Below are 24,629 nucleotides of genomic sequence, written 5' to 3'. Positions count from 1 at the left end.
AGAAACGCATATCACTTATATCAAATGCATAAGGGGAAATAACTCTCATATGGAGTCTCTGGATAACTTCAGTCCAAATGTATATCCTAATCCTGAAGAAGTAACGAGCAATTTGGTAAAATAAATTTGTCGTAATCTTTTACGGTTGCGAAGGAGTAGTGGCCACAAGAAAAACAGTGTTTGGGGAGATAACTCTTACAACGTAAAGTATTTTGTTACGCAGTTGTAAATTTTTAAAGCGTATAAACTATACGACATCATATTCCAAATATCTAAGCGACATCTTTTGAAACATCAATACTACGCAAGAAAAAAAATTAGGCGGAAGAAAAAAAAAAAAAATAATAATTAAAAACCAATTGTTCAAAGAACAATTGAAGGTCTTTCCACAAGTAAAGATCTATTTTATTATCAAAATATTAAAAATCAATCTAAAATGTCAGTTCCTATGACTCTATAATGTATAAATATGAATTTAAAGCAAAGGTCAAAATCTAGAACGTCCTATTAACCTTTGACCTTGACCTCAATTTCAAGGTCACCAACCATGAACCTCAAATAAAAAGACCCTAGGTCTGTAATATGTATGGTAAATGAGTTATATCACTTTAGGCATGATTTTAAATATAAGATGGGCGAAAACTCTCATTTATTGTTTACGCACCCTTCCAACCAAAATTTATAAGTTACAACATGTCGCAACTATCAATTTAGTAAAAATATTTTGTCGATATCTTATAAGGTTTTGAAAATTAGTAAAAATAAGCCAAAATAAAAATTTTAAATATGACCTTGACCTTTGACCTTGACCTAATTTTATTTTTTTTGGACCAAGGATCTCAAATCAAAAGACCCTAGGTCTCTATAACTTATGGTTTACCCGTTAGAAATGGAAATCACTTATATCAAATACATAAGGGGAAATAACTCTCATATGGAGTCCCTGGAAAGCTTCGGTCCAAATGAATTGCCTAATCCTGAAGATGTAACGAGCAATTTGGTAAAATAAATTTGTCGTAATCTTTTACGGTTGCGAAGGAGTAGTGGCCACAAGAAAAACAGTGTTTGGGGAGATAACTCTTACTACGTAAAGTATTTTGTTACGCAGTTGTAAATTTTCAAAGCGTATAAACTATACGACATCATATTCCAAATATCTAAACGACATCTTTTGAAACATCAATACTACGCAAGAAAAAAATTTAGGCGGAAGAAAAAAAAAAAAAATAATAATCAGAACAAATTCAATAGGTCTTTCCACGGAAAGGTGGAAAGACCTAATAATCAGAACAAATTCAATAGGTCTTTCCACGGAAAGGTGGAAAGACCTAATAATAATTAAAAACCAATTGTTCAGAGAACAATTGAAGGTCTTTCCATCAAAACAATGTATTTTGATATGAAAAGTTGTGAAACTAAGTTTAAAATGTCATTTCAATCGTCAAATGATAGCTCCTAGTAAGCTGATTCCAAAAATATATTGTTTCCATACATTTTTTTTAAATAAGGGAGATAATTTGTTACTTCCGGTTTGAAAAATGTTACTTCTGATTATATTTGAATATTTACTTGACACTGATTCCAAAAATATCTGGTTCTATATACTTTTATCTTAAAAAGTACAAAAAAATAGCTATTTCCGGTTTACAAAAGGTCACTTCCGGTTGTTTTTTACAAGGTTAAATGGTTTGATATCTTTTTCTAAAAGTTGTATATCTTTATCATGTATACATATAGAATAAAAGCAAAGGTCAAAATCTAGAACGTCAAATTAAGCTATGACCTTGAGATCAGTTTCAAGGTCATAAACCAAGGACCTCAAATCAAAAGACCATAGGTCTTTATTATATTGAGTTATATCACCAAACGCGTATTTTTAAATACAAGAGGGGAGAAAACTCCCTTTTACATTCAACGTACGCTTGCAATCAAAATTTACATCTTACGACATGTCGCAACTAACATCTTAGTAAAAATAATTTGTTGATATCTTATACAGTCTTTGGATATAAGTGAAAATAAGCTAAATTCAAATATTAGAATATGACCTTGACCTTTGACCTTGACCTAATTTTCATTTTTTGGGACCAAGGACCTCAAATCAAAAGATCCTAGGTCTCTATCACTTATGATTTATAAGATAGAAATTCATATCACTTATATCAGATGCATAAGGGGAAATAACTCTCATATGGAGCGGTCATATCGCTTCGGTCAAAATAGGACAAATCATGCGAAGGATATAACGAGCAATTTTGTAAAATAAATTTGTCATAATCTTTTACGGTTGCGAAGGAGATGCGCTAACAAGGAAAACAGTGTTTGGGGAGATAACTCCTACAAAGAAAAGTATTCGTTTACGCAGGGTAAATTTCAAAAGTGCATAAACTGTTCGATATCATATACCAAATATCTAAGCGACATATTGCGAAACAAATGTTTATCGCAAGAACAAAATTAGGCGGAAGAAAAAAAAAAATAATCAGAAGAAAAACAATAGGTCTTTCCACAGAAAAGTGGAAAGACCTAATAATCAGAACAAATTCAATAGGTCTTTCCACGGAAAGGTGGAAAGACCTAATAAAGTACAATGTGTTAAATGTCCTGGTATAATGCAATTTTTAACATCATAAAACAATGCAGGTTTATAGTAATGCAATAATGTTTTTAACTGATAGGCAAGTACACTATAACAATTATTATTCTATCTGTAAAGTATAAATATTGTTATTTTTTTATTTTAAAAAATGAAACATAAAGAAACCATAGATAATTTTTTTTAAACAAATTTGTTAAATGACTGGCTAAAATGTAATTCATATGTGCCATTTCATAATCATGACCTTGTACATTATTGTCTGTCCGTAAACTTGTTTAAAAACTGTGAAAAGATGTACATTTATTATTTACCAGCTTACGTAATTGTAGATATTTTGTAGTAAAACATACATGTCTTTTTTGCAGATATGTTATATTATCTATCTAAATGGCCAGAAGCATTTCCCCTGGTACAGACTTTTCCAACACATTGTCGGCATTCCTATGTGAACCAACTGTGCGCCTGTACAGAAAAGAGGTAAAGGAAGTTGCTGAGAAATTGTCCGAGACAATAAATTGTTTCTTATCGACAGCATATTTGTTGAGTTTGGGGTAGACTTTTCCAACAAATTGTCGGCATTCCTATGGGAACAAACTGTGCGCCTCTTCTTGCCGACCTCTTCTTATTTTCATATGAATCGGAGTTCCTTCAGACACTCGTCAAAAACAAGAGGATCAAAGAAGCTAGATTATTTAATTTCACTTTCAGATATATTGATGATGTTCTTTCCAAAAACAATCCGAACTTTTCTGATTGGGTTCCATCAATATATCCCCCTGAACTAAAAATTAAAGAAACAACAGACACGGCTTCCTCTACCTCATTTTAAGACTTATATCTCGAATTTAGACTTACACAGTCATCTCAGTACCAGAATCTATGACAAACGAGACGATTTTAATTTTGAAATTATAAATTTCCCCCACCTTATTTAGTAGCAATATACCAACTTCACCTGAATATGGGATATATATTTTCAAACTTATTCGATATTCAAGAGCTTGCAGCTCCTACTCAGACTTTGTAAAACGTCATCAGTGTCGGAGTAGAAAGTTGATGAACCAGGGGTATGTCAAAGAACGTCTCGTCCTTTTTCTAAAAAAGTTTATCGGAAGGTACCAAGACCTTGTTGATAAATATTCCGTATCAACTTCACAAATAATACATGATGGCTTTGATGTATATATTCTGCGTACTGATGTTGTTTATCATCTTAACAACGTGTTATGTTGTTCTTTCATTTGTTTTTAATCTATTATTTATATTACTTTTACTGTTGAATTGTTTTATGTGATATCCCTTTAACATGGTAGGAATTTATAAATTAAGTCTGGTAGGAATCTTAAACATGTAGTAGGAAAATAAATAATCAGATTTTCAAAACAGAAAAAAATCCATACAGACTTTTAAAATTCCACCTAGGTTGTAGGATTTTTTAAGTAGGGATATTAAAAAATCCAGTCAGAATGTTGTTCATTTTCCATGTCCGCCTACTTTCTATGTAGAATTTTTGAATCTAGATGGATTCCTACTTCATTCCTTCTAGTGTCTAGGATTCCTAGATGGAATTTCCGATAAGATTTACCTCTAAGTTCAGTATTTTTGTTATTTTACCATTTTCGTTACGGAGCACCAGATGGAATAATTGCTGATTGCGGAGGAGAATTCAAATCGAAAATTACTGCAGAATTGACGAAGAATTATGGGATAAGGCATATAACTACATCTTCCTACCACCCACAAGCCAACGGGTTATTTGAAAATTTCAACCAGACTATAAAATCAATGATTAATAAAGTTGTGGTAGATAATGGATCAGATTGGAATATGAAATTAGAAAAAAGTGTTGTTCGCATATTGGACATTTATGCACAAAAGTTCTAAATATACTCCTTTTGAAGCCATGTTTATACGCAAGCCAATATTTCCAAATGAAGCTGATATAGGTCCTGGTTCAGAAGCACCAGCAGAGGATATGTCAGTAGAAATTGCAGAGATCTTTCTAGAAGAAGAAACGAGATAGAAGATGACATGACCACAAACATAGATAATGCTCAACAACAACAAAAGGAGTATTATGATAAACGACATAACGTAGATAACAATTCATATGAGGTCAATGACAAGATACTTTTGAAGAACTTTCGTCGTGAACATGGTAATGGAACAGTAAAACAACTGAGATACAAAGAGCCATATATAATAAAGAAATGTTGTGGAAAAGGAAACTATTTACTCACGACTTTGATACCAGAAAGGAATTGGGTCCATACAATCAGAAATCGTTAAAAGTTTGGAATGAACCACATTGTAACAATGCTAATACATGTAATACACTTGGTGGCAATGCTGAAGTAGATGAAAATAATAATAATGAAAGCTTGCCATAAGATAAAGAGGACTCTTATAGTAGCATTGTAAATGAAGGCAATGGAAGTGGCACACAAAGAATATCTTTTGATGCCTTCATTCTTATTGAAAATATTCAAATTCTGATGATGAATATCCACCATCAGCCCACTAATTCTTTTCCAATCCCACTAATCCTGCATCGTATGACTTGTTTGATGTATCACTACGTGAAATGTTTCTTCCCAATGTTAATCATGCCCCAGATGATGAAATTGAGGTGTTAGACCAATCCTACATCTGGATAAGTAATCCCGTTGGCTGTTTTTCCAGACACGCCGTATTCCGAGGTGTATAGCTAACTTATGTAAAGCAAAATTATATCCGGGTGAAATTTGATACGGAGTAAAAAATGTCACAGTAGTTGTTGTTATTTTTTTATCCTGAGGAAAATATTTCCCTGGAATATTTTTTTCCTTTGCCGTGAAATTATATACGGGTAGTTAACTTATTGAATAGTAATTAGAAAAAAACTTATCCTTTACAAATACTATGAAATAATAAAAGTGCATTTGAATTAAAGCTAAATTGTTAAAAAAATGTATTATAATGGGAAATAATTTCACAAATTATCATTGAAAAAATTTCAGGAAAAATTCAAGTACATATCATTCGTGTAAAGGGGTACTCACTAGCTGTAAAATTCATGGTCACCGATTTGACTCAATTCTTATATTTGATTTATAACAATGTTAAACATTTATCCAAACTATCAAAAGTCTAAAATAAACAGTTTACAGAGCATGGGGGTAGATAATATATAGGTTCGTTTCGTGTGTATTTTAGTCCAGGCGCCATCTAATTAACTATCGATTTGACCTCAGATGACCATTATAAGCGATGTAAACATAAATACAGATATGAATAGATTAAACCAACACGTGCAATTGGATTTTTTATAGGTCTGTTTGATTTTATTTTATAGATTAAAAATAGATGTTTCACTTTCATTGTTGACATCTTTTTCTTTAAATAACCAGTACACGTACAATGCATGCGTTGTCAATCTCTAGCTAGGGGTTAAATTGAAGTTAACATGGATACGGATTTAAAGAGGTCGACTCATTCACTTGCAAGTGAATAACTAATTATCAATGTTTCTTAGCGTAATTTGACAAAATTTAACCTTTTTGGCTGCAAAAATCGAATTGTTATTTCACTATTTCACTTTCATTATTGATTGAACAGAAAAAAATCAAACTTTAGATTTTTTATATATCTCGTAGCTAGTGCCCCTTTAAAAATAAAATTATCATGAAACATAAGAAAGAAAACCAGAAGTAATTTCAAAGATCGTAATTGTGAAATAATACCATGATTCATGTGATTAAATAAGGTATGTGAAATACATGTAAAAGTGAGTTGTTTTCAGATCTCAGTACAAATATAAATTAAAAAGGTTAAAGTAGACATATAGTTACATTACTACTGTTATTAGTAATGGAATAATTTGATGCTATTGTTAAGTCTATAAATAATTGTGTCTGGGGACAAAGATATGGTTTTTGATTATATGGAAATCGGATAAATCATAGCAAAACAATATGTTGGAAAATAAGCAATGTTCACAGCCTGATAGTATTTATCTGTGAAATGTTATCTGTCTTATTAAATCATGTTGTAAGTCATAATTTTATATAAATGAATATATAAAAAATAAGATTCAAGGAAAAATTTCACTATGAAATAGATTCGGGAATACATTATATTAATATCTTTTAAAATATAAATTGCTCATTTTTACCTCCCTTTGATAAATTTTGCAAATTTGTTCTTCCTTTGTGAAACATCTTATAATTATAGTCAGGTATATATTGATTGCAAGTAACTTACAGAGTAGTTTATAATCAGACTCTATTTCACAAGGTTCTGTGAAAAAAAATTACTGCGGCAAATATATACGGGTACATACTACCCGCATGACACAGATAGATTTTCACACCTCTGGAAAACATCTACCTGTGAAATACCATGTCTGGAAATAAATTACTGTGACAAATTATACCCAGGATGAAATATCACAGAGGAAGAAATAAACCGTTACACTTACAGAGTGTATGTAAAGTGCGGATCCTAAAATATCATTTTCACTGTATATGCCAGAAATTTTTGATGTAGAATGATAAATAAACAGACGACTTTTTTTTTATTTTTGAAGAAAATGAAGAAAAATAGTTAAAAAGTATATGTTAAGAAACACATAATACTAATAAAACAAAGTAAGAGATGCGAACGGGTTTTTTTTCGCGCCTAAATCCAAATAGCTGTGAAATATATACCAAAATAGGTGAATATTTAGGACATTTCACGAACAGATCGTGCAGGTGTTTTATGACTAACTGGTAAGATAATGTTGCAGAAAATTTTTTCATTTCAACACAATTATTATATATATTAAGTTGTATAACGTAGAATAGGTTTTGTCATTCAGTTTCTTCATATTGAACTGAATTCCAGTATGATGCTTTCTTTATGCGAGTCATGTTTACTGTGATACTATTCTTTCATTTTCACTGTAGAGCGATTCATTTGTATTGTATATGCGGCGCATTTTCACTGTATGATATATTTATTTTTTTATCTATTACAGCGTATTTTTTTAAGCATGTAAATCAAGACTTTAGTTAGCGTGCTTGCTTTGTTTTTTTTTGTACAATCATTATGATAACACCCAATTTAATTCAAATATAATAATTATATAAATACAAGTTAAACTATGCCGATACATATTGTTTAAAGATGTCAATCTTATTTACAAAGTTTGTATAAACAATTATACAAACTAAGCAATCAAGTCAACCAAAGTTTTGCTTTACATGCATTAGGAAATTAGCCGTAAAGCCTTAATTTAGCCGACTTGCTCAAACAATAGATAAAGTAAGAGACGGATTTGATAAAATTTAACTTACGGAGGAAAGTTTGGTTTTAAAACACTCTAAATAAATTCAATAGAAATAACATTTATTCCAAATGTATTCCATTTTTAAAATTTCTTATGAATCGTATAGGGATCTTTATCCTTGTTTTTTTTTTTTATCTATTTCCATATCCTTGTTTTTTTTTTATCCATTTCCATGACACTTCATCACTAATTACGTACATCTTGATAAAGATTGAATCGTTGGTTTTCCCGTTTAAAAGGTTTTACACTGGGGCCCTTTATAACTTGCTGTTCGGTGTGAGCCAAGACTCCGTGTTGAAGACCGTATTTTGACGTATAAAGGTATACTTTTATAAATTGTGACTCGTTCTGAGAGTTGTCTCATTGTCACATATGACATCTTATCTATCTGTGGCTCAACCCGAAACGAAACGGGATAAAAAGGGATAAAAAACACACTTTTTTAATATATTTATAATGGGTGAAATCATAATCTTTCAGTCAGTTTAATTGAAGTCTGCATGGAGCTGGTATGTCAGTTAACTGCTATATATATATATATAGTAGTCTGTTGTTACTTATGTATTGTTGTCATTTTGTTTATTTTCTTTGGTTACATCTTCTGACATCAGACTCGGACTTCTCTTGAACTGAATTTTAATGTGCGTATTGTTATGCGTTTACTTTTCTACATTGGCTAGAGGTATAGAGGGAGGGTTGAGATCTCACAAACATGTTTAACCTCGCCGCATTTTTGCGCCTGTCCCAAGTCAGGAGCCTCTGGCCTTTGTTAGTCTTGTATTATTTTAATTTTAGTTTCTTGTGTACAATTTGGAAATTAGTATGGCGTTCATTATCACTGAACTAGTATATATTTGTTTAGGGGCCAGTTGAAGGACGCCTCCGGGTGCGGGAATTTCTCGCTACATTGAGACCTGTTGGTGACCTTCTGCTGTTGTTTTTTTCTATGGTCGGGTTGTTGTCTCTTTGGCACATTCCCCATTTCCATTCTCAATTTTATTAATATGAGTCAGAAAAGAGTAGAATAATGGGTCGCGTTGAGGTATAAGCGTGACGCGGAATTGCCGATTTTTTTGTTAGCGTGACACGTGATAGTCAAATGATTGTATCGTGAAAACGAGAAATAAAGTATAGCGGGACACGGAAAAAAAAATGAGAACTGCATAGTATAAGCGGGATACGGGAATCTGATAAAGCAGTAAGCGGGATCAGGGATCAGAACCCCCCCCCCCCCAATGAGACCCCAGAATAAGATTATTTTTTTTTTTATCTTTATCCTATTGTTACGGTCATGCCTTCAATAACAAATGTATCCCATGCATGCATTTTTATAGACAAAAGACCTTATGAATATTATGGGTTCTTTGACATGCTGAATCTAACCTTGTATCCAGTTTGGGGATTTTTACCAAGTTACCGAAATAGCCCACATAGAGGTCCAAAGGGTCTAAGATCATCAAACATGAATTGTAGCATGCATGTTGTGTACAATTACCCAAATGTGCATTGTTTGACCTCTGTGGTAGTGTCCACTCGCGGATCTAGAAATTTTTATAAGTAGGGGTCCAATGACTACCTAAGAGGGGGCCCGCTCCAGTGATCCCATATAAAAGTAACCGAATGTTTTCCCAAAAAGGGGGCAACCCCCTGTCCCCCTAAATCCTCCTCTGGTATCGAGCTGTTCATTACGGATATTTTTTTTTGTATCAAGGGTGCTCTACTTCACGTACCAATGCAAACAAAAAAGTTCGCCCACACCTTACATTTCATGTTTTAATGACTGTGGATAATTTATGTCACATACCGTTTCATCTTATACAGTTAAAATCATGCAAGCAATAATCGAGTCAAGAACATTTGTTCTACCAAAACTGTCTTTTTCAGAATATGGAAATTGAAGCAGTTGAGGGTACAACTGGGGAAAGTTAATCTTTTATAAGCTTTTCTGTCACCATTGCGTTTCAAGATGCATATTTCTCTGTTCGCAAGTGTATTTATTGCGTGGAAGATATCGTCCTCAATTGTACTCGTCTCTATTTTACACAGACTGCACTTAAACTCCGCAATATCAATCTTTGACTTCAAAAAAATACAGAAATATCTTTTAATTTTTTTTTAAATCAAGGAAAAACGTAATTTGAAGAATACAATATGACATTTTGAGAAGCGTTTTTGTTACAAATTTGAAAAGCTATATATTTGATAAAGAATGAATGAGGAGTTTGTATTTCAATTTGAAAATACATTTATCATAAATTCTAAAGTCATCAACTAAGTTTTTTCATTTGTTTCAAGTGCATTTATCACATAATTCTACAATAAAAATTCCTCGCATCTTCAAAAATTCCACATCAGAAATGACTGCACTAACAGTGATAATTCATCGCATCTATAGTTAAAATGGATCGCTTTCAAAAATCGATATGCTATATTATGTTGCTTTCATAACTATTATTTGAACTTTAATGCTATGTTTGTACATAATAAAGACATATCACAATGAAAATATGTAAAAACTTTCCTTCAAATCAATTAATTTGGTATTTTCAAAACGTAAACAAATACAGTTTTCCCATGATCCTTTATTCTACAATAGACATACCCGCATATGACAGTGAAAATGAACTAGCTGGATTCGCACTTTATATACACTGCTTACACCCCATTCTAAACCCTATATTTGTTAACACACGAAACAGTCAACCTTGACCTGCTTATCTATAGATATAAGCGCATGGATTTAACGGGTATATCTAAAACACCTTTGACATTTGTAAAATATACTCACTTCAAAGTTTGAACGCAGATAACCAAAGAAAGGTTATCAGTTCGGTTTCATGTAATAAAAACAATATCTTATTATATAGATCATGGTTTGATATTCTCAAAAAAATATGCTATCGTTTTTTTTTTGTTTTTTTTCATTTAATAATGAATCATTAAAATGTTAAGAAATCTAATAGGGTTGACGTGATTTCATTTCCAGATACACCTATCCCGAACCTTAATAATTTCCTACTTACATATACACATATACTTTTCTACAAACCCCTACTGAGTTTAACTTTTTTTATTACGTACTTTTACTGGTTTTGTTTCCTGTATGAAAAGAAATCCAACTTTTTTCTCCCCTGAGGCGCCCCATTGAAATATAGCGACAATATTTAACTGAAGAGGTTATAAACTAGAACATTTAGTAGTACTCCGAGTTAAGGTAATTATAGTACTAAATTTAAGATAGTTTTGTTTGTTTATTTGATTTTTAAAGTTCTTTACTATATTATACAGAAATGATTTTCATTTTTTACATACATGTACACTACCGATTTAAATGTTTAATTTTAATTGAATATACCATCATTTTAAATCAATTTTCGATGTAAAATTTTAACACAACCTCGAACAATCAACGTCACGATATTATATTTTATAACAAGTCTGAATATATTCTTATTTTGATTAACGAGTTAAAGGTGTAAGTGTTTAGGTAAATCAGTTTTCAAAATATAAATCAATAAATATAAAACAAAGTTCATTTTATCAACAAATTATTAAGCCAATTAGAATGAATTGTCGAATACGATTGGGTTTTGCTTATTCTGTTTTACAAGTTTAATCAGGTCGTACAGTGACTTAGTCTCTTTGACCCAGACGCATATATAAATATAGTGTCTGGTAAGATATGTATAGGGGGCGTAACAAATAATTACATCTATAAATAGCACTACCGTTATCTTAAAATACTTATGTCTAGTATATTTATAAGTGATATTGAAAACTGACATTTTTGTAGCTCAACCTATCATGCTGTCCAACTTGATGATGGGCAATTATAATAAAGGTGTGATGTTAGATAGAGAAAAAAGGCTTCAAATACGTACTTCGCACATATTCTTGTTCCCAGAGTTCTCAGCGATTTGTAAACATGTAATAAACATCTTTAATATTAAATTCTATAGTCAAAATAAATCTGTTTGGTCATACTTATTCAGATTTCGATAATTTTTTGGTTGATTAAAAGTACGTGCATACGTTTTAATCTTTTTCGTGATTTTTAGGCAGTTAAGCTGCCTTATGCGAGCACTCCGGATTTGTGTGCTACCCAATAAATGCTGAAATACGTGCCATTGTTATAATCTAGCTGGCTACTATATTATTTGTAACTTATTGGACAGTTTTTTTATACTTTTCATTCTGAATTACAAAAAATATGACCAGAAAAACCTTAAATGATCGTCGATTTTCCCAAAAGTTTTGAAGTTGCACATAGTCTGAAGTAGAGCACATTAGGAATCCTTATGTAGTTTATTATCCTCTGAGCTTTTGGCTAAGATGTCAAAGAACAAGTGTATGAAATATCTAATCGCCGAAAATCTCTAAAGACAAGTAGTTAAGATTTCCCAAATTGCAAAAGTCGTAGGAATATTGTTTGTCGACAATACGTAGTCAACTACGTATATAAGTTCAACTGTTGGCGGCAATTTTGAATTTAAAAGAAGACGAAATTTTCGTATCTTTTCAATTTGGACGCAGGGGTTTAAATTAGCGGTGGTCCAAGGTCTGTGACCTTCCACTTTTGCAGTCGGACTTTCTACTTTGTTACTAGCTACGCACGACATGCCCGACGGACCTTGAAATAATATGAAAAAATAACTTTGCAAACATTTTTACCAAAGTTTCCTAATAAACGATCTCAAACTTATATTCATCATTACTATTCATGACAGCCATGTTCAATTTGTTCTACCGCTAGCTTTATACATAAAATCGCCGATAAATAATGTGTAAATTCGAGTAAAATCGTATCTCACTATCTGTCAAAAACAACATTGAAACCAAAATGGCTGCCACGATATTACAATATCGGATCCGATTCCGGAAGCGGATGAGGGTAATCCCGGATTTGGCTACTAAAAAAATCCAGACAGGTTACAAAATACATCTATGCATCTATGCATGTTAATAAATATAAACACTAGAATTAAAAACCAAAAGACTTATATGAAAAAGAAAGAAAAAGCAGAAAATATTTTGTACACCAATTTTAATGTGAAAATCCAATACATTGTGACAGCTGGGAACAGTTTATCTAACAATATATATGTTCCTGGTAACAGTATAATTTTTTTTCATCAGTGATAAATGTTGGTAATGCATGTTAAATGCTTTTCAAGTTGAACATATTACTGCAATTTCAAGGGGTATTTTTTCCTTCTCAATTTTGATAGGTCAGTTAAAATAGCTGGAAGTTTCTTATATAAAAAAAGGATGTGGTATGATTGCCAATGAGACAACTATCCACAAGAGACAAAAATGACCAAAACTTGGTAAAGGACAAGATCCCCACCCCTAAACCATATATATATATATTCATGTATGGGACAATATAACAAATCATATGAAATATAGGTGGAGTTCGTGGGGCCACTCTGTTTGAGAATATATAATGGTCGAGATCCACAATCTTAAACAATATATATATTTATGTATGGGACAATATTACAAATCAAATGAATTATAAGGGGGTCCCTATGGTCACTGTACCCCCTCCTGTTTGAGAACTTGGAAACATTCGAGATCATCACCCCTTTACCATATATACTCATGTATAAGACTATATAACAAATCAAATGAAATATAGGGGAAGTCCCTGTTGTCACCCTACCCCTCATGTTGAAGAACAGTTGGGATCCCCAACTCTAAATTAAATGAAATATAGGGGGAGTCCCTGCAGTCACCTGATTGAGAAATTGGAAAGAGTCGAGATCCCAACCTTTAAATTAAACCATATATATTCATGTATGAGCACTAATCAAATGAAATATAGGGAGGGTCCTTAAGGTCACCCTACCCACTCCTGTTTGATAACTTAGAAACATTCATGCATTCATATCTTTATTTCCTTTATCCCCACCCCTCAACCATATATATTCATGTATTGGACAATTTAACAAATCGAATAAAATATAGGGGAAGTCACTGGGGTCCCCCACCCCTCCTGTTGGAAAACTTGATAACGGCCGAGATCCCCACCCATAAACCATATAATTATATTCATATATGGGACAATAAAAAAAATCAAATGAAACATAGGGGTAGTCCCTAGGGTCACCCCACACCCTCTTGTGTGTGTTTTTAAAACTTGCAAAAGATTGAGATACTAACGCCTAAACCATATTCATTCCTGTTTGTCATTTCAGAAAAGATTGAATGACATACAAGGTCAATCTCATATGTGACACATATGCATGTCACTTTGCTAGACCCTAAAACTTGTCATTTTATTCCAAACTTAGACATCGTTGATTTGGGGTGAAGGTGGGAGTCGTTTACATTTACTATGGACAGGTCAGTCAGACCTCACCATTGATCCCTGTAGTAGTAAACATTTGCCTACCCACTCCTGTTTGATAACTTAGAAACATTCATGCATTCATATCTTTATTTCCTTTATCCCCACCCCTCAACCATATATATTCATGTATTGGACAATTTAACAAATCGAATAAAATATAGGGGAAGTCACTGGGGTCCCCCACCCCTCCTGTTGGAAAACTTGATAACGGCCGAGATCCCCACCCATAAACCATATAATTATATTCATATATGGGACAATAAAAAAAATCAAATGAAACATAGGGGTAGTCCCTAGGGTCACCCCACACCCTCTTGTGTGTGTTTTTAAAACTTGCAAAAGATTGAGATACCAACGCCTAAACCATATTCATTCCTGTTTGTCATTTCAGAAAAGATTGAATGACATACAAGGTCAATCTCATATGTGACACATATGCATGTCACTTTGCTAGACCCTAAAACTTGTCATTTTATTCCAAACTTAGACATCGTTGATTTGGGGTGAAGGTGGGAGTCGTTTACATTTACTATGGACAGGTCAGTCAGACCTCACCATTGATCCCTGTAGTAGTAAACATTTGTCTGATTTGTGTCTCATAACTTTTGTACTGTACAACGCAAACTCAGTTTGCTTTCCAGGGAAGCAAGTCCATTCATACTTTTACAAGCTCGTACTGCTGACTCATGAAAGACTCATGACCACGAATGGTCATGTACGTTGCTATTGAAACCCTTAATAAAATATGAATGATTTGCCTTAATAATTAATTCATTAAATGAACATAAATGTACAATTATATATGAATGTTTAATGTTTGTTGTTTTAAATCTTTAAAAAATGTTGAAGCAACATTGCCACAGTTTTCGTAATTATGTTTGCCTTGGTTTTTGGTTAACTGCCTACAGTGCTTACAGCGCTTTGATTTATCATACTATGACTTTATCATTAACTTCTTTTTTTAGCTTAAATTACTAAAAAAAACGATTACAAAGTAAACTGTAATTAACGGTGATTTTTTTTTTACCTGAGTTTGTACATTAAAAGAAAAAAAAATGAATTTGTAAAGGAAGGTCGAACAAGCATTTACAAACAATGACTAATTTCAACTCTTTGAGTTTTTTTATAAAGTGTTATTTAAAATTTGTGTTGTTTTAAATAAAGCGTTGACCACACACACTTGTATAGATCTATAATTATAATTCTGTCAGCATGTTCTGATAGCCAAATGCAGTTCTTCGTTACGGTGAATATGATACAAAAACTAATGGAACAAAGATTTTTTCCAGGGGTTGGAGAGGATTTCCCCCTGGTTCCGTCATTACTTTGGTGCCTCAGTCGTCGGTACTCAAGCACCTGCCTCGTCTGATGTTGAGACCTATTTACGGCTCTTTTCTATATGTTAGTGCACTCTAAAAGACTTCATAGGCGGATCCATGCCCCCCACATTTTTCGTGGAGGAATTCCGTACCCTTCCTTTGATTGATTGTATAGGGAATCACTGGAGCATGACTGTTACAGTAGCTCTCCGCTTTTATTGGATGTCATATATATCGTGCATGACGTTTCTGGGTGGCGGTCCGGTCTTTATTCCTTATTTCCTGTGTTTTCAATTAAATTTTAATATTATTCTCTTTTTTATATTATATATTACAGCCGATTGCATTGAGGTAACAGGATGACCTTTAGTTAGTTTCATTATTAACTGAACCGTGGAGTCATTATGATATAAGGCAAACTACCCTCCTTTAATAGTAGACTAGTCCGACAGATAACAAATATATATGTCTGAAGGACAAGACTACTTGAAAGGAGGGTAGAAACATTATACAATATTAGACTTTGTATGAAGATGATACAAGGTAAAAAAAAATATATATTGACCTCAAAGAAGTATATTGACTGAGGACGATATACTTCTTTCGGTCGATATTTACTGTATTGACCTCATACAAAGGCTGTATTTGTTATATTATTAATTTTCCGACCATATTTGTATAAAAATAGTCATTGGATTTTGTTGGAATTCTATAAGTATCATATTGTCTCCCAGACATATTAGTTGTTATTTTATTTACTTTTTGTTTCCCTAAACGATTCAAATTAGTTGAAATATACGAATTAATAATATAACCTAATAATGACTTCACTATTCAGCTAACAAGTAAGCTAACCAAATATATTACCTTTACCTGCACACTCAACGCAATCGGCTGTAAAACATCCGTTAATTCTCTTTTCTTTCATTTATTGTGCACTGTTTGCCTACTAGTACTTGGTCCGAGTACACAGTTATTTCGTAGTGCATTTCTTTTAGACAATAAATGAAAATTAAAAAAATCCCACCTGCGCTTTCTCAATAATATTTTTACAGTGTGTTGTACTACTTTTGGGACAAATTATATCAAAATTATAGAAAACTTCATCAGCTCTAACTCAAAATATGGACAATCTTATGTTAAGGGGGTCTTGAAATCTTTTGACAGCTTCCGAAGTGCTAATTTTTTACCTTTTTCAGCTGGACCTAATCACTACTTTACATTAATATTTATGATCCAACTTTTTTTTTTACAGTGTCATTTCACCCCCCAAATTGCTATATGAGGCATAACACATGGAGAAATAAATTTGGAAGGGGCATAACAAAAATTGGCAAGTAACACACTGTCCACACTTAGGACTATATTCGTGGACAACGAAAATCAAAGGACGATAAATGTGTACTCGGACCACTTATTCTGTAAACCCTATCCGGTTTTTTTATTACATATATTTGCCTATACCTTATGCATGTATTGCCAAATTTAATACTACATGTATGTCAGCTATATTTGTGATAATACGATCTACTAAAGTCAACACACTTATTACATTAAATGAAATCAATACAATAAAATGCAGTAATAAAACATATATAGCCAAAAAATAATGGTTTTAATTGTGTTCTAGGTTGTGTTGCTATTTGCCAATAAATAAAATCGAGAGGGGTTATTATTTGTGAAATTAATAAGGTTTAGTTTGCTACTTTAAAAATGTTACCGGAATGGTCAGATGCCACGGATGAAAAAGCATAATTATCCCACTCCATATACCGTGCTCGTCATGTTGCTCTTGCAAGTACAAATTCGTAAATAGAAGCACTAGTCTCGTTCGGTAATGTCAGATCGTGAAAAAAGTTGACGGCTAGTGATAATAACTATAGTGGAACATATCCTTGGTAATTTGTAACCAACTTGCATCCTTTAAATCACTTTTAAGAAGTTCTTATCTTACTTGTATGCGAACTGATTCATCTTCGGTATCATTTAATAAAATATCTTTGTCTATTACTAAGAAGTCTCGTAATGGAACCTGAGAAATATGCAGAAAAATTTTCCTCAACTGTGACGAATGGTTTTATTGCTTTAGAAATAGCAATAGGTCATACATTAGGACTATTTGATTCACTGAAGAAATTCACTTCACCAGTAACATCATCAGAGCTCGCTGTATCGTGCAAATTGAAAGAAAGGTATGGATATAACTTGGATTCTATTCAGCTCATAACCTTTTCAAATTAATCAGAGGGGTTAGGTAAGATATTAATGTCGGCTCTCATATCTTACAAGCATATCACATCCCGTGTAAATATAAAAAAGAAGATGAAGTATGACTACCAATGAGATTACTCTCCACAAGAGTCCAAATAAACGCAGAAATTACAAACTATAGGTCACCTTATAGACTTCAACAATGAGCAAAGCTCATATCACAGGAAGTGAATTATATGAATACGGCTATTATTTTTTTATTTTTCCTTTGTGGTCATACAGCTGCAAACGTTTCTACGTATATATTCATACTTGGCTTTGATAATTTTGGGGTTTGGTCGTTCCTGACGAAGTTAACTATAGAATTGAACTTACACGTAGGTCGACGTACATCATGTATGAAGTGTTATTTAATTCATATAAATGCAAAAGTATGGCAGGATCATTATTATTACTCATAACTCACATCAGTAATTTCTTAAGATTTAGAGAGATGTTTTTTCCCATTGATTTGTATAATACACAGTCACGTTAACTTATGGATTAAATTATATCTTGGGTTAACGTGAATGAGACAGCTACCCAACTACAAATCTAGAAGTCAGTCATACAAGAAATATATTTAAAGGTTTAATTTAACAAGTAGCATTATCTAAACGAAGATAACGTTCTAACCATTAGAGTTTTTTAAATCGTGTTTTCTTAATTCTCAGTGGCAAATATTTCATGGATGTAAAGGACTATCATCACTGTCTTTACACGTTATGCATCTACACTTTTTAATTGGAAATCTCGATTGATTGATTTTTCTAAATGTTTTTGTGGGGGTCAGATTGAATCCGAAGTGAGTGGGGAGATTCTCAAACTGATTCCAAAGTGAGCGGGGGAGAAATGTGGTTAGTAACAGGCAATTTTCTGTAATCAATAGTGGAGTCGATCGCACAAGTCGCATTTGTAGTTCGAACGCGAAACATCAGTGCTAACAGACTATACAGGAATATTGAGATAAAACAGTTAGACAACACCTGTAACACGACAAGTAATATTTAGAGTATATTTAATTGTGTGTATCTTGATTTAAACTGTCGAGGGGGCGTGCCCCCGAGACTGTTTAAATGAAGATACACGCAATTAAATATACTCTTAATGTTTTGTATCACAACCAATCAAAATTCAGACCTTTTGTTTTAGAGACACAAGTCTTATGTAAACAATTCCTGTTTGAAAAATTGCACGAGTTTCTTGACCCACGTGTTTTTACGCCGGCACAAATGATTTAGTATATTAAAAACCATGGAGCCGAATACAAGTTATGAAGACCCGTTTAATGATGGCTTAAACATAGTTATGTCTCAAATTCCCGAACCCAAACCACTCATAATGGGGACTCAAAACGTTTTTGGGGCCAGTTCAAGCACATCCCTGACAAATGCATTTGATGACGACCTGGACATAATTCTGTCTCAAGTAGCCGACCACATGGAACAAGAGTATGCTTGTACAGAATCCCTATCACATGTCATATGACCATTTCTCAATGTGTATCGGAATATTTGGAACCTGACGATGATTTACCAAACTTTTTCCTGGGTTTTGGCGAGGAAACCAAAATGGTAGAGTCCTGTGAAAAGAGATTTGGGAATCCGGCAAGCAAAGAGGACTTGGACAAATTAATAAACTCCCAGAAAAACCCAAATACAGAAAAAAATACCAAATGGGCTGTGGAAGCATTCATGAAATGGAGGGAACAAAAACAAAGAAAATGAGAATATCCCCCTTTTAAAGCATATGGATGCCGAAACCATGGACAGATGTCTACAGCGGGTCAAAGTTGTTGTTGAAGTACGGAAACAAGATGGACTTGAATACCCCCCAAAATCACTGTATTATATAATTTGTGGACTTTTGAGACATTTGAGAGACGAGGAAATCCATGACAAGAATTTTCTAAATGAAAATGACATTAGGTTTGCCGTTTTCCGTAAGGTACTAAACGCTAAAATGAAGGAATTAGCCTCCCGGGGACTCGGAAGTACTACGAAACAGGCCGACCCCATCACCAAAGAGGACGAAGAAAAAATTTGGAATTCTGGAGTGTTCGGCTGTGACAATTCCGTGGCGTTACAAAATACAGTTTTCTTTTACAACCGTAAACTGTTTGGAATGCGGGGTTATGATGAGCACAGAAATTTGGAGTGTGAACAGTTTTCTATCGGATGTGACGGTTCCGAAAGTAGATTCATCCATTTCACTGGTAGGACTAGTAAAACTTTCAGCGGAGGATTAAACCAGCTTCATGTGAAAAGTAAAGATATTAAACACTTCTGTCCAAAAACTAAAGGTGAGTTTTTGTTTTGTTTGTTCAGTAACGTTTAGAAGCGGTGAACACCATTTAATACTAAAAGGTCTGATTGGATAAGGCTATGTTTAAACTAATAATCTATTTCTTTACTTGAAAAAAACAAAATGTATAATATTTGTATAATACGCATAAGCACATGTATGTGAAGTTAGCAGCCGGTTCGTTATTCGATATTCAATATCCAACCAGCTGCTAGCAGCCGGTTGGATATTCAAAATCTGGTGAAAAATAATACGAAAATTAAATACTTGATAACATAAAAAGCATGATTTTCATAGTTAAAAGGACTGATAAGATATGTAGAAAAATCGTTAAATGACCTTTTTAAGCTGTCGTAATTTCTCGTTGTCCTCGCATATATGTAAACCCTTTTCCATGTTATATATTTTGTCTTTATGTTATATAGAGTTTTGTCAATAAAACGACTTCAAAGATGTACTTCTGTGTATAATGTTTCTAAAGACAAAAAGAAAAACCCATAACTCAAGAAATATTGATAACTATAAATAGAAATATATATGGAGAGCCAAAAAAATAATTTTTCAGTCACAAGCTGTCAAAATTTTAGGACAAAGGGCACAGGATAATGGTGAGAGCCCCCTGAACTCTCAATCTTTCAAATATTTTACAGACATGTAGTCAATAGGTACATTTAGATACAAACGTGACTAAAAGGAATTTGGGTACACTTCCTGTCTTCTATGTTTACGGTACGCCCAAAGTGCCAGTTGGATATTCAAATTTTATATCAAAAATCGACCCGAGACCGCTTAAATGAGGTTGAGACCCCCCTGGTCTTTCAATGTCCATAAAATTCAATCAAATCATTGACTCTGTATATAGGTTGTATAAGATAGATTTTTGAGAATAACATCATCTTCAATATCAACGGAGTGCTTAGATTGTCTCTTTTCAGTCAAAAAATGTCAAAATCTTAGGACAAAGGGCACAGGGTAATTGTGAGAGCCCCTGATCTCTCAATCTTTCTAATATTTTACAGACATTTAGTCAATAGGTAGATACAAACGTGACTAAAAGGAATTTGGGTACACTTCATGTCTTCTATGTTTACGGTACGCCCAAAGTGCCAGTTGAATATTCAAATTTTATATCAAAAATCGACCCGAGACCGCTTAAATGAGGATGAGACCCCCCTGGTCTTTCAATGTCCATAAAATTCAATCAAATCATTGACTCTGTATATAGGTTGTATAAGATGGATTTTTGAGAATAACATCATCTTCTATATCAACGGAGTGCTTAGATTGTCTCTTTTCAGTCAAAAAATGTCAAAATCTTAGGACAAAGGGCACAGGGTAATTGTGAGAGCCCCCTGATCTCTCAATCTTTCTAATATTTTACAGACATTTAGTCAATAGGTAGATACAAACGTGACTAAAAGGAATTTGGGTACACTTCATGTCTTCTATGTTTACGGTACGCCCAAAGTGCCAGTTGGATATTCAAATTTTATATAAAAAATCGACCCGAGACCGCTTAAATGAGGATGAGACCCCCCCCCCCCCCCCCCCCTGGTCTTTCAATGTCCATAAAATTCAACCAAATCATTGACTCTGTATATATAAAGGTTGTCTTAGATAGATTTCAGAGAATAACGTCATCTTCAATATCAACGGAGTGCTTAGATTGTCACTTTTCAGTCAAAAAATGTCAAAATTTTAGGACAAAGGGCACAAGGTAATGGTTAGAACCCCCTGATCTCTCAATATTTCTAATATTTTACAGACATTTAGTCAATAGGTAGATACAAACGTGACTAAAAGGAATTTGGGTACACTTCATGTCTTCTATGTTTACGGTACGCCCAAAGTGCTAGTTGGATATTCAAATTTTATATCAAAAATCGACCCAGACTGCTTAAATGAGGTTGAGACCCGCTGGTTTTTCAATGTCCATAAAATTCAACCAAATCATTGACTCTGTATATATAAAGGTTGTATTAGATAGATTTTTGAGAATAACGTCATCTTCAATATCTACGGAAGGCTAAGATTGTCACTTTTCAGTAAAAAAAAATGTCAAAATTTTAGGACAAAGGGCACAGGGTAAATGTGAGAGCCCCCTGATCTCTCAATCTTTCTTATATTTTACAGACATTTAGTCAATAGGTAGATACAAACGTGACTAAAAGGAATTTGGGTACACTTCCTGTCTTCTATTTTTACGGTACGCCCAAAGTGCCAGTTGGATATTCAAATTTTATATCAAAAATCGACCCGAGACCGCTTAAATGAGGTTGAGACCCCCCTGGTCTTTCAATGTCCATCAAATTCAATCAAATCATTGACTCTGTATATATAAAGGTTGTGTTAGATAGATTTTTGAGAATAACGTCATCTTCAATATCTATTGAGGGCTTAGATTGTCACTTTTCAGTCAAAAAATGTCAAAATGTTACGACAAAGAGCACAGGGTAATGGTGAGAGCCCCCTGATCTCTCAATCTTTCTTATATTTTACAGACATTTAGTCAATAGGTAGATACAAACGTGACTTTAAGGAATTTGGGTACACTTTCTTTCTTTTATGTTTACGGTGCGCCCAAAGTGCCTGTTGGAAATTCAAATTATATAGCGAAAACCTACCCGAAACCGCTTAAATGAGGTTGAGACCCACCTGGTTTTTCAATGTCCATTAAATTCAACCAAATCATAGATTCTATATATATAAATATTGTATCAAAAGGGGAATGCTGTTGAATGGACTGTTAGCTTCTAGGACCAAAGCAGAACCCTAGTAGAATCGAGGACCTTGTTTCAAGTACAAACAGGCACCATAGGTGTCGGGGAAGATTTACAGACCTTTACAACGCACCTTCACACAGCTCACTCAAGCACCCTTTTTGATGTAAGTTCCAGGTCCAAATGCATGATTGCTGACGGCTATTTCAACCAGGCAACTTTGGGCTCCAACACCTCATGCTGGCAGAATTGTGCTCGCCAACATAGGAATGACTTGCATTGTCCTTCCCGCTTACATGGGTAGGAATCCACTTTCTTTTTGAATGTTTTTCTTCAATTGGGTAGTGCTTATTTCCATAGTTGTACCACTAGAAACGTTTCGAAGGAGCTTGGTGATCTTTTCAATCTGTTGCGGGGTAATCACATCTTGTGTTTACCTTGCAGGTTTGTGTGGGATAAACGAATGGTGACCGGGCAACCTTTTTTTAGCTGCTCCGTGTAATTTATTAGCTTGACCTTTTATCAAATTTAACCCATATTTTGATAGACTGTTTTCTAATATCTCTCGAAGATGAAAGCGGATGGTGATATGTTTACTGCGGAGATTGATAGGATCACCGTCTTGGTCGGTTAGGTATGTCTGCATGCGATTGAAGAGCTGTAGATATTGGACTGTTGGGTGGAGTTTACGTAGCTTACATTGATGATGCCACTGTTCACCAAGATGCTGTTGATACTGCTGATGCTAACAATGTATTCAATCTCTTCGTAACCGTTTGTTGCCTGATCAAATGTGTAGAGCTGTCGCTGAAATCCCAATACGGTGTTCGATTCCTTAAATTATAGGGGGTGAACCGGGTAAAATGCGGCTATTGTTTCCAGGGACAAGGATGGAAACCCCTTGCTTTTAGTCTGTGTGGTCGAAGATTTACTGTAACAGTGTGGTGTCCATTTACTAGTATTCATTAAATACCGACGTTCATCTTCTGACCGTCCAATTCGAACTGGAGGACTCCTTCGGAGATTGGAAGTAAAAATGCTTCGGTGTTGTCGGGAACATTACGCTATAATTCCGCTCGAATCTGGAAGTCCACTCGGGCGAATGACTTACCTCGATTACAAACAGCGGCTATAGGTAAATAAAATCAAAGGGGTTGACACCACCGTTACTGAGAAGGTTTTCAATGTCGTAGAATTTCTTTCTGAAGTCTACAGCCTCCTTGAACACTCTGGCAACCTTGTTTTGTAAAAATCACGCATTAAAGTCGACGGCTGAGTCGCGTTCAGCTTTGAGGGTGACATGGACACTTTGTGATAGAGGACCCAAGAGATCGTATACAGGATTATTTTTGCCACGTTATTGACGGCGGCAGCCCTCGTAATGGCATTGGCATCTGAATAGCGAATGAGTGGAAGTTCTTGCCTGAACCCGTACACTATTTTATAGTAATAATCCCATAATATGTTTCAGGGGAATGGCAAACGAGTACGATCCTTTGTTGGTGCGCTTGGTGATAATGTATTCACGCCAGGCTGTAAATCCAGTGTTCTCAGTCTCGGCATCGGTAGAAGAATCCTTATACCACAGTCGGTTGAGACCCTGCGTTTTGAAGAAGTCGTTGAGGAAGGTTTACATTCCCAGCATAGCGGTGGCGATGCCGGGTCGTTAATGTGTTCAATCTGCTGACCGGAGAGTCGATATCATATAGTTTAAGAGATACATGATACCATTGTGAATGAGATCAACGTCTGCATATGCAGTGCTGTCGTG

At 34.0% G+C, this 24,629-nt stretch overlaps 1 protein-coding gene and 1 pseudogene across 3 annotated transcripts in view; both read left to right on the top strand.

Moving 5' to 3' along the window:
* LOC139495904 (S-adenosylmethionine-dependent methyltransferase Rv2258c-like) overlaps positions 1-24,629 on the top strand; it is a 116,487-nt gene that overhangs the window by 76,394 nt on the left and 15,464 nt on the right. For all 3 annotated transcript variants that reach the window (XM_071284312.1, XM_071284313.1, XM_071284311.1), the window contains exon 3: positions 17,600-17,776. In XM_071284312.1, the coding sequence (XP_071140413.1) occupies positions 17,600-17,776 (177 nt within the window). The remainder of the gene's footprint in view (positions 1-17,599; positions 17,777-24,629) is intronic.
* On the top strand, positions 19,319-20,211 carry LOC139495332 (uncharacterized protein KIAA1958-like; annotated as a pseudogene).

The sequence above is a fragment of the Mytilus edulis genome, chromosome 11 (assembly GCF_963676685.1).
Source record: "Mytilus edulis chromosome 11, xbMytEdul2.2, whole genome shotgun sequence".
Taxonomy (NCBI): domain Eukaryota; kingdom Metazoa; phylum Mollusca; class Bivalvia; order Mytilida; family Mytilidae; genus Mytilus; species Mytilus edulis.
The sequence above is the reverse complement of the archived record's forward strand: the minus strand, read 5'-3'. Positions and strand labels throughout refer to the sequence as shown.